This window comes from Nematolebias whitei, chromosome 3 (genome assembly GCF_014905685.2).
Source record: "Nematolebias whitei isolate Nwh7 chromosome 3, NemWhi1, whole genome shotgun sequence".
Lineage (NCBI taxonomy): Eukaryota > Metazoa > Chordata > Actinopteri > Cyprinodontiformes > Rivulidae > Nematolebias > Nematolebias whitei.
Window position 1 is genome coordinate 16484558 of NC_056500.1, and position 11384 is coordinate 16495941.

General features: G+C 38.4%; 1 protein-coding gene across 1 annotated transcript in view; it reads right to left on the minus strand.

The window, feature by feature from the left end:
- Window positions 1-11384, minus strand: part of LOC119407755 (lisH domain-containing protein ARMC9) — a 28322-nt gene that overhangs the window by 12783 nt on the left and 4155 nt on the right. Inside the window, exons 7-17 of the mRNA XM_037674573.1 lie at window positions 10786-10943; window positions 10404-10502; window positions 7386-7420; window positions 7191-7302; window positions 6508-6600; window positions 5723-5813; window positions 3251-3374; window positions 2241-2380; window positions 813-889; window positions 410-484; window positions 53-143 (exon numbers count right to left, since the gene is read on the minus strand). Coding sequence (XP_037530501.1) covers window positions 53-143; window positions 410-484; window positions 813-889; window positions 2241-2380; window positions 3251-3374; window positions 5723-5813; window positions 6508-6600; window positions 7191-7302; window positions 7386-7420; window positions 10404-10502; window positions 10786-10943 — 1095 coding nt within the window. The remainder of the gene's footprint in view (window positions 1-52; window positions 144-409; window positions 485-812; window positions 890-2240; window positions 2381-3250; window positions 3375-5722; window positions 5814-6507; window positions 6601-7190; window positions 7303-7385; window positions 7421-10403; window positions 10503-10785; window positions 10944-11384) is intronic.

The window sequence follows — 11384 nt, forward strand, 5'->3', positions numbered from 1 at the left end:
AAATAGTTTGGAATTATTTGTACTTTATGTATCTACTGCTGATTGAACTAACCAGAGTTTAGTTGTTTGATGATGAACTCAATCTGTCTGTTGAGGTCTGGGTTTTCTTCTTTGTTGTAACAGCGAAGAATCTCCTCTATGCTCTTAAACACATGAAAGAAACAAGTTCATAAGAGTCACTGGGAAACATGTTGTACATTAAATGCTATTTATCTGATTTTTCTTAATAAGTGCAATTAAGAGTTCAAACAAAATGCATTTTAAGTTTTTACTGAAGCAAACAATACTCAATTTGGGACACAACTCTTAAATAATTTTCACAACTGCATTATAATTCTGTTTTCTTTAAATGAAATAGGTAAGATAAATGTAGCACAAGCAAGTAAAAGCCTTTTTTTTACTATCTCACCATTTCTTTGGCTTCCTGTCGCACTGCGGGAACACACAGGATACTGTACAGGGCTCCGTTCACATATGGTCGAATCTGAGGAAAGCAAAGTGATATTAATAAACATATTGTTTGTGCACAAATTATAATTTTGTGTTTAAACATGCAGTTTGGAATTTTTGTACAAAGAGGAAATATTCTGGACATTTTACTGACTTGCAGTTAAAGCTTAGTTTGTTTACATTTTTAAAATATAATAAAATGTCATATTTGACAAATTATTCATGCATGTATGTAAAGGCCTCTATTCAACAAATGAGTTGTGCTGTGCACACTTTAACCTCTATGAATGTGCCACGTGTGCATATTCATCTCATTGTTTGAGCAACATCTGTGTCTGTGAGCTGACAGATGTGTGAATCACCTCGTGGTTCTCATGTCCAAGGAGGTCAGTCAGAACTTTTAGCACATGCTTGGCAGTCTCTGCACACTTCCTTTTTCCTGTAAACAGAGAAGCATTTTAACACGCACGCACGCACGCACGCACACACTTTATTCTTGCATCACAATAATACATTTTTGGGTTTGTTGAATATTAACACCCAGAGCAACACATACTTTCCTTAAGCTCAATATGTTTAATTTTCTCAATAGATTTTTGTGTATGCGGAACACATGAAATCTTTATGTTAACTAATTCTGTTTTGAGTGGCTTGTGTGTGTTGCCTTTTGCCCCCCCACACAGAAAAACAAAAACAAAATTAAAATAAAGATAGCACAAGTCAAAGTCTCCCACATCCCTTTTTTTTAAGTGCAACATTGCTTCTGTGTAAATGCAGCATATTTATGTGCTTCTGTGTTCTGCAACATTGTGATAATGGTGGTTTTCTTCAGCTAAAGTAGAGGAAACATCCATCCATCCATCCATTTTCTTTACCCGCTTATTCCATTTTGGGTCACGGGGGTCGCTGGTGCCCATGTCCAGCAATCACTGTGTGAGGGGCGGGGTACACCCTGGACGGGTCGCAAGTCCATCACAGGGCAGTAGAGAAAACAGGCAAGGAATAATTTGGTCTTTAGCAAAAATGATAAAAGCAAGTATCCTGTATATAAAAGCATATATATAAGTATATAAAAGCATATATATAAGTATATAAAAGCAAGTATTAAAAACAGGATATAAAACAGTCATAAAAGCCAGGGAAGTTGCAACAAATTATTGTTGTTGTTGTTGGACCATGATAAAAAAATGTTTTCTTAACATGAATTTTTAATTGAGTTCAGTGTCATATAAGGGATTTATTTTTACTAAACAAAAATCCTGGTAGAACACGAGTGGTTATTTTAATTTTTTCAGAGCTGTTGTAAGATAACAGGACAAAACTGATGAACCTCACTTAAATTTTGGGTGCAATAATTTATAATACTTTCTAACAATAAAAGACACTTCAAAATAAAAGAGAATGCATTGTCATTTATGGAACACGTGTAGTAAATTGGGTGTATAAATTCGTCATAAAATGATTTGGTTATGTGCACAACATTTTAGGGTTTGCACCTGTAGAAAATCGCAGTCGCTGCTACCCTATTTAACTGTTTTAAAAAGCCACTTTAATTAATCTGAATTTTGTGTTGTAACTTCTAGACAAGTGTACAGAGGCTCTAAAACTCTATCCATCCATTATCTTCACACGCTTCTTCCTTTTCGGGTCGCGGGGGTCGCTGGTGCTCATAAGCAGCAGTCAACGTGCGAGAAGCGGGATACACCCTGGAAAGGTCTCCAGTCCATCACAGAGACTCTAAAAATGCAGTTTACAATTATCTGGATCTAATTGCGCTTTCATTTAGTTACCTTTAGTTCGCAGACACAAGTTCATAAGCAGAGCTGCAGAGTACTCCAGGGTGTAGTCACTGAGGCAGTCTGAGTCCTGCAGTTCATCAACAAGCCAGCCAATTAGATCATCTGTGATCATGGCCGTCTGTTGGCTCCTCCTAATGACAACACATAAACAATACGTCTCACTTACAAGATTTAAAATATATATGTGTTGCATAGGTAAAAAAACTGCATAATATGATTTGATATTCATTCTTTGCGGTAACAGCATTGTATATATTGTCTATATTATTGTAGTGTGAAAACATTTGGTCAAAACAGAACAAAATTATAAGGCCAAGACACTCTTCTCAAACCATGTTTGGACCTCCAGATTGTAGTTGGTTTTAGTGGGCAAAGTGACAAATGTGACTGGAGTCCCCTGTCTTCTACAGGATGTGTCTTTAGAGATTGTAGACAAATTACACTTAATAAACCTTGAAGAAATTCTGCAGTCCAGACAGTTCACATTAAAACACACAGAAAAATCAAACTCAAACTAACACTTAGCAAACTTCAAAATCCAGATAGCTTTCAAAATAAGTTGCTTTTAAGTAATGCAAAAAGTCAGACTAAAAGTTTTTTCTTTTTTAGTTTCCATGAAACAAGGACTGCAGCATAATGTGAGGTTAAAGTTGGATGGAGATGAAGGCAGGACGGTTGGATTTCTTCTTCTCTGAGCTGGAAAAGTGACAATTCATCCTGCAAATCTAAACTGCAAACTGAACGAGGGCTCAAAAAGTGTTTATTTTCATTATTATTATTTGTCATTCTTTGTTAGATAAACAACAAAAAGTTCATCACGTCTACTAAAAGTTAAATATGAATGACCTAAAATTACATTAATAAAAACAAAACCTCTGCAGCTTCAGGGAGAGTTTTTGAGGCTCACAGTCTCAAGGAAGAAACTGTTCCTCAGCCTTGTTGTCAGGCTTCACGCTGAACAACCTCCTGCCCACGACAACATTTGATAAGTAAAAATGTACCTAAGGCTGAGTTTCTGCAGAGCCACCAGTACATTTTCTCTAATCAGGGAGTCCTTCTCCTCATTCCTTAGTGCCTCGGTCAGAAGTTTCAGTAGAAGAGGAATTTGGGAGAGGTAAGCTCGGCCTGTAGTCATGAACACATGATGGAATAAAAATCAAATGATTATTGAAAATTACAGTATTTATGTAAATAAAGAGCAGAGGTTTAAAAAAATGCACAAATTTACACTTTAAAGACAACTCTGAACACTTGCAAAAACAATTTGAGACAAATGAACATGGCTTGTGATTCATCCATCATCCATCCAGCCATCCATCCATCCATCATCTTGCGCTTATTTCGAAGTCACAGGCGCAGCAGCTTGAGCAGGGAGGCCCAGACATCTCTTTCTACAGACACCTCTTTTAGCTCTTCTAGGAGGACCCCAAGGCATTCACAGGCCAACCTCCCAGGCCAACCAAGAGACATGGCATCTCCAGCGTATCCTGGGTCTTCCCCGGGGCCTCCTCCCAGTCAGACATGCCTGAAGCACCTCCCTAGAGTGGCGCCCAGAAGGCATCCTTACCAGATGCCTGAACCACCTCAACTGGCTCCTCTTGATGTGGAGAAGCAGTGGTTCTACTCTGAGTCTCTCCCAGATAACTGAACTTCTCACCCTATCTCTAAGAGAGAGTCCAACTACCCTTCAGAGGAAACTAATTTCAACCGCCTGTATCCACAATCTCATTTTTCAGTAACGACCCAAAGGTCATGGCCATAGGTGAGGGTAGGAACATAGACTGACCGGTAAACAGAGAGCTTTGTCTTAAAGCTCAGCTCCGTCTTTACCACAATGGACCGGCACAGAGTCCACAATACTGCAGATGCTGCACCAATCCATCTGTCAATCTCATGCTCCATTCTTCCCTCATTCCTGAACAAAACCTTGAGATATTTGAACTCCTCCACTTGAGGCAGAACCTCACCCTTGACCCAAAGAGAGCAATCCACCCTTAACCGACTGATGACCATGGGCTCAGATTTGGAGGTGCTGAGTCTCATCCCAGCTGTTTCACACTAGGCTGCGAACCGCTCCAGTGAGAGCTGAAGATGAAGCCAACAGGACCACATCATCTGCAAAGAGCAGAGATGGAATCCTGAGGCCACCGAATCGGAAACCCTCCACCCACTGGCTGCTCCAAGAAATTCTGCCCATAAAAGTTATGAACAGAATCTGTGACAACGGGCAGCCCTGGATGAGTCCAACTCCCACCTTGAAGGGGTCCAACTTACTACCGGCAATGCAAATCAAACTCTTGCACAGCTTGTTTAGGGACCAAACAGCCTGTAGCAACGGGCCCCCAATCTCATACTCACGAAGCACCCCCACAGTGTACCCCAAGGAACACAGTCAAAAGCCTTCTCCAAGTCCACAAAACACAAGCAGACAGGATGGGCAAACTCCCATGACCCCTCGAGGACCCTAGTGAAGGTAAAGTGCTGATCCAGTGTTCCACGGCCAGGATGGAACCCACATTGTTCCTCCTGGGTCAGAGGTTTCACCAACGACCAGACTCACTTCTCGAGTACCCCTGAATAGACCTTACCAGGGAAGCTAAGGAGAGTGATGCTTCTGTAATTGGAGCACATGCTCAGGCCCTGCTTTTTGAAGACGGGAACCACCACCCCAGTCTGCCAATCCAGTGGCACTGCCCCCGATATCCACGCAATGTTGCAAAGGCATGTCAACCAAGACAGCCCACAACATCCAGAGAAGGGTGAAATCAGGGTGAATCTCATCCACCCCGGAGCTGTCGCCTCAGAGCTTTTTAACTACCTCGGCGACCTTAGCCACAGTTATGGAGAGACCAGCCCTGAAGTCCCCCGACTCAGCTTCCACCAAGGAAGACATGTCAGTGGAATTGAGAATGTCCAAGAAGTATTTCTTCCACCTCTCGACGACCTCACTGGTTGAGGTCAACAGCACCTCACCTTCACTGAACACAGTGTTAATAAAGTGCTGCTTTTCCCTCCTCATCCACCTGATGGTTTGCCAGAATCTCCTCTGAGCCAACCGAGAGTCTTTATCCAAGGCCTCACTGAACTCCTACCACATCCAAGCTTTTGCCTCAGTAACAGCCAAGGCTGTGAACCGTCATAATTTAGTTACACTTAATCTAAAAACAGTTCAACCCTATCAGCTTGTGACTAAGAGGAATTATCTACACCACATAGCAAGATGTTTTTGAGATATCAAAAGTTAAAGTTCTTTGTGCGATGGAGAATGAAAACTAACCCCAATCTTTTTTACAAATTGCACTTCTTGCTTTATTGAATGCTACTGTTCAGCATCATGAACAGTTTTAGAGCTCAGCTGAAATGCACACAGACCTTCCATCAGTCGGTTTCCACAACTAGGTCAGGAAGGCAATGATTCAACTTAACATAAATTGATAATGCTTAACCAAATCCAACATTGGCTGAAAACTTACCCTCCGCAAGGGAAGCAAATGCATTGATAAGACGAGCCAGGTACTGACGAACAACCTCATTTGTTGATCTCATCAAATGAAGCACAGTTTTCTAAGTAAAAAAACCCAAAAACATTTCAGACATTACATACATGCGATTATTAGCATTATTATTCTGTTAAACTAAAAACATAAGGATAACCTTTTCCATCAATATTCACCCAGAAATATTTAGATTCCACTAAACAACTCTTTACAACTCCCCCCCAAAAAAATTCCCTCGCTGTGACTAAGTTGCAATAAAGGCAAATGTTTGTGTCACACACAAAAAAACAAACGAAAACACTCTCAACAAATTCTACTGTACGTGTTCTGTTTTCTACAATATCAGCTTTGTTGCTAGAATATAAAGAACCACATGGCTGAAACGAGAAGATACTGGAAGATAGTGTAAATACTAATGGAAGATAGAAGATAGTGTCCTCATAGGACACTTGTTCCACAACAATCTCAGAACATTTGGAAATGTTCCTCCATACAGGAAGTGTCAGGTATCATTTAGATGTGTCTTGGAGCCCTCTGGTAAGTATGGCAGAAGAATTCAGTAGTTAGAACAGGATAATTTGCACTCTTGAAAGAGATTACTAGTAACACGAACTCCTACAGTAAAGGTTATAAAAGAGGAAAAATGTGTGTGGCTCAAACATTTGAGGATAATTTTGGCATACAGTCTTCTTGAGCTTTAGGCTTTGTTAGTTATTGGGAAACTGACCAGACAAAATGTGGCTCTGAAACTACTGCCCCACCTTCTTTGTACTGTAGCATTCCAACAGATCATTGCTGATGTAGGCCTGAAGGACAGTGTCTCTCTGCTCACCGGGGAGTGAGCGAGTAAGTCTCTGGAGAAACAAGAACAGGTCAGAGAATTAGGACTATAAAAAGCCTTCAAATAAAAACTGTGTAAAGATTACTAGCATTCTTTTATTCACAGGTAAAAAAAAAAAAAAAACTGTTGCACTTCAGAGAGAAAAAAAAAACTTTTTACTTGATACAACAAACACAAGTCTGATCTGTAAAACATTACTTTTGTTAATCATGATCACATCTAATGCAGTATTAATATATAACATTAACCTTTCCTCAAACAGCTTATTGCCGCTTTACAAAGAACAGAGTTTAATTTTTTTTTTTGCATTATCCTTAAAATCAAAAATTATTTATTAAGCCAAAATAAGGGATTAAAAGTAGCTCAAACTGCAGTACATGCAATGAGGTAAATATACATTGCTTATTCTAACCCTAATGCTATACAAATAAAATGTATTATTACTATTACTAAACTTTAAAGCAAACAATATCAAACCCAGAGCATAAAGATATTCTGTTTAAAGGCATGGATTTTTATTTAACAAGAACAGAAAACAGTGTCATTTGGAATCAGGTAATCAGACAAAATATATACATAAAAATCTGGAAAAAAGCATCACACCCAGCGCAGCGCCTGCAGCAGGAGACACTTGAGCCTGTCTGAGCCTTCAGCTAAGTCTTTCTTCAGCTTCTCATAGTCTAATGAGGGCAACATTGGCACTTCCTTCAATGTCCTAGAAATGAAAAACAAATGGATGTCAGATGTGTTTTGATGTACATTTACCAAAAAAGTAATAAAAAAAGGTTAATGACTTACTGTGGTACAATGGATGCTCGTAGCATAGAGGAGGCCTTAAACAAACACATTTATTTTACAACTTGATTATTTTAGATTTATTTCATTTTACAGTGTACAAAACAAAAACCCATGCGAGTGTCAGCTTTTCTCTTATCATTTTTACCGTCTGGTCCTCCTACAAATTTGTAGTTACCTCCACCTGAGACAAGCAGGTTAACAACTATCTAAACCAATGATTAGTGTTCTTTGAGACATGCATATACATCATGCTTAGGTTACATGCTTACATACTGTTTTGTTTGTAGTCCATGCACTATCTATCTGACAATCAGGTCAAGACCATAGCCAAAAAAGGTGGGTTAGTATTTCTGAAGTTATTGCACCTCATTATAAACGTACAACAGACCTATGAAGGTCCTTTGGGGGTGGATGAATTGAGACATTAAAGAAAAAGGTGACGAGGTGCGTTTCTGAAGTAAACAGATTAACTTTTTCCTCTCCAGCTAAAAATGAAATTAAGCTCTGAAATACAATCCAAAGCCAGAGAGAGTGACCTTATGAGTGGTAGCAAGAAAGATATTAATCTCATCTCAGGTATCATTTGACTGGTGTTGATGATCATTTAATTATTGAAGTGAATTTTTGATGTTTACTATAAGATACAACAAAAAAAAAAAAGATGTATGTAATGATATTAATTAACACCAAAATATAAATTTAAACAACCATCTTATAGACAAAGATATTTATAGATATTTTTACCAAATGGGGAAAAAAAAGCGGTCAAATATTGATTACAGGACCGGTAGACCATTATTTATTGTTTGACTTCAGTGACTCCTTTTACTGTAAGTCATCACACTTGTTATGGATCGTTCTGATTGTGTCTTTTCAAATCTCTGTAATTTAAACCTACCTGATCATGTGAGAAACGCTTCCTGTGAGAAACCTGTTGGCCATGTTTGTTGTGTTTTCTAGCTAAATGCTTTCAAAAATCTATGCCAAATAACAATAAAGGGAGAAAACTGAAACTGACATAACTATAAAAGGCAGAGGAGCTATAAGGAGACTCTAGAGGAGGAACAATAACCAGTGTTACGGAACAGCTGAATATGATTAGGTGTGCTATGAAAGGCATTCTTGTTGCATTTTAAACAAATAAAGACGAGCACCTCCAGACATTAGGACAGAAAATGACAGAAAATGGACTGAGGACAGGTCAGGCAAAGTAAAGTAGTGGGCAGATATAATCACAAGAGGATGAGGAGGAGACACAGCGAGATACAAGCAAGATAACAGGAGCGATGACAAGAAGAAAAGATGATAACTTATAAAACTTACATAGCCATCATCATAGGGACTCATAGAGTAATATCCCTTTGAGGATAAAAGCATCACACACAGAAAACACACACACACAGAAAGAAAAGTTGTTCATTTCAAGCTATACTAAGAGTACAGTATACGGAAAAATTACACACCTGTCGCCACACTATTATACAGCAATCTATAGCAACAGGGACAAGCAACTACCTCTTATAGCATTTGACCTTCATTTGTTACCATGACCTTGAAGCAGGGGTGATGAAAAGTGTGTGTGGCACTCTGTTCAGTGATGATTTGTGCATCAAGCTTCATTAAATTATCTTGAGCAGATTAAAAGTGACAGGTGGGACAAGAGAAAGTTTACAGACGTACGGACCGACTACGCCTTCGACGGGAGTATGAAAATGTAAAATTTGACAAGCCAGAACTCAACAGCTCAAAGGTTAGTGAGAGTAAACTTTATTTTCAAAACATAGCTGTTTTCTTTCAGCTTACAGTGTTTCTGAAAGCTTGATGATTTCATAGCTCTTTTGGATCGCAGCAGTTTGAGGGCTTGTTGAGCCACAGCTCCATCTTAGCTTTGCTTCCTCTCAATAAGGAAATAAGGCACAGCTGCGTTATAACCAACAACTCAGGCCTGGGGGATGGAGCGGAGTTATTGTAGGGGGAAAAAAGCAAAACAACATAATTGCTAATTATTTTGTTGAAAATAATTTGACAGACTAAGTGTAGTTAAGTGACTATCCCACAGAAAAGTTACAAAAATGTATTAAAAGAAGCTTAAGTTTTGTTTCTCACAGCATTGATCTTTATATTCATTAGTGTCATTATGTCATTCTGGTGTGTCACTACTTTGGTTTGAATCCTAATTAAAACAAAAAAAACCCCATCAAAGTCAAGAAACTGGGACCAATAACTATGGTCTTTTTTCTGGTGAAATTACTGGCTTTGTCAGTTGAGTGTGGTGGCTTTGGAAAGGACACTATCAAAGTTTCAACCTTCTGTTGGAAATGGCTGACAGCGAGACAAAGTCGAGGAAATACTTTAAATATGCTGCCAACTGAGGGCAAACTGGCCCCGATTTACATGTAAATCTGAGGCAACAGAAGTTCAGAATTAACTGGAAAATGAAACAAACAACAATCTTAACAGATGTACAGCAGTAATAATGAAATTGTTTAATTTTGGTGCTCTACGTCCAGAACAAGCTCCATGTTTGCATTCATAGAACCAGTAAAAAAAAATGCAGAGTTATGCTGTAACAAAAATTAAATCGCAAGAATTTTCATAATATGAAGATTTTTTTTACACCTTGATGAGTTATGTTTTAAAAGTGTAGGTTATTTTCTTATTTTAGAGACAGTGACTGGTAGAGATGGTTTAATCTTTATGTATAGCTTTACAGGAAGTGTTTAATATGAGTAATGCAAACTAGGATTTAGTTCTATGTTTCCAGGATATAAAGTATAGATTAGTAATGCAGCCAGGGTGGTTACTCAGTGTACAAAGGGAGACACTTGGTATGTCAGTCCTTTATGTTTAAATATCATTTCCAAACACTGTAACAGTTTGACAAACCCTTAGTGACGTGGATCCTGTGAGAAGTTGCTACTCAACATTTCTGTGCCCTTACCTTTTCTAAGAATGAAAAGTGAAGGAGAGGACAGGATTAGAGAGATGGTTGTGCGTGTGTGTGTGTGTGTTACTTACTGTGCCAGGCCTGGTGAAATCAGTGCTTTGCACCGCACTTTGTCTCATTTGGCTGCTGAACAGGCGAACATACACACTCTGCAAGTACTCAGGGGCGATCTGCAAAATTACAAGTTCCTTGAGCTTTAGGACATCTCATATTGAAAGAAAAGGATCATTTGTTTGGCTGAGTTTAAAATGGATGCATTGAAACAGAAAAGCCTATTTTGAAATATTGTGTTTTAGAAGGTTTTATTATTGTTTGGATGTACTTAACTTTGTATGTAAAGAAAGAACAAACAAAAAAAACGTATTTTTGTCAATTGAGTATTTACGAGTGTAGATGATCTGTGACCATCAGCTGTAGCTCGTGTTTAAAAATGACCCAGTCAGACTGGCTCACCATTTTTCCACTGACAGTGGCCTCCAAAGCATCAACCAGTTCCGCAGTGATTCCAATAAGGTTGTGGTAGTTGGCTTGCATCTTGTTAAACGTTCGTACGTAGCTGCTGATGCGTCGTTCAGATTCAGCAAGTTGAAGTTGGAACTGCTGCATTTCCTCTGTGCATATGTACAAGAACAGATCAAAGTCTCAGAAACCAGCATCAACATCAGTCATAGTTAATTTTTTCATGTAACATGACCTAAAACACATAACACATTATATTATATATATAGCATATGTATTTCATATATATATATTATAATGCAGACAAATTCTTGTTTTTAGTTTTCTACACCGCCCTACAACCTAGCTGTTTTTTGTTGTTGTTGTTGTTGTGACGTTTCCTTTTAAATACCATTTGATTTTCACTTGTAAAAAAATAAAATAAAAATTCTCAATTTGTACGCATCCTTTATGATTGTCTATTATTGTCGTTGTTTTCCACTGTTGTCATGATTCTTTGTAAAAATCAGGTCTCTCTTGTAATGGAGTCCCCAAGGCTCAATGCGATTAACCTGTATAAATAAAGGTAGAATGAATGAATATATATACAGTAT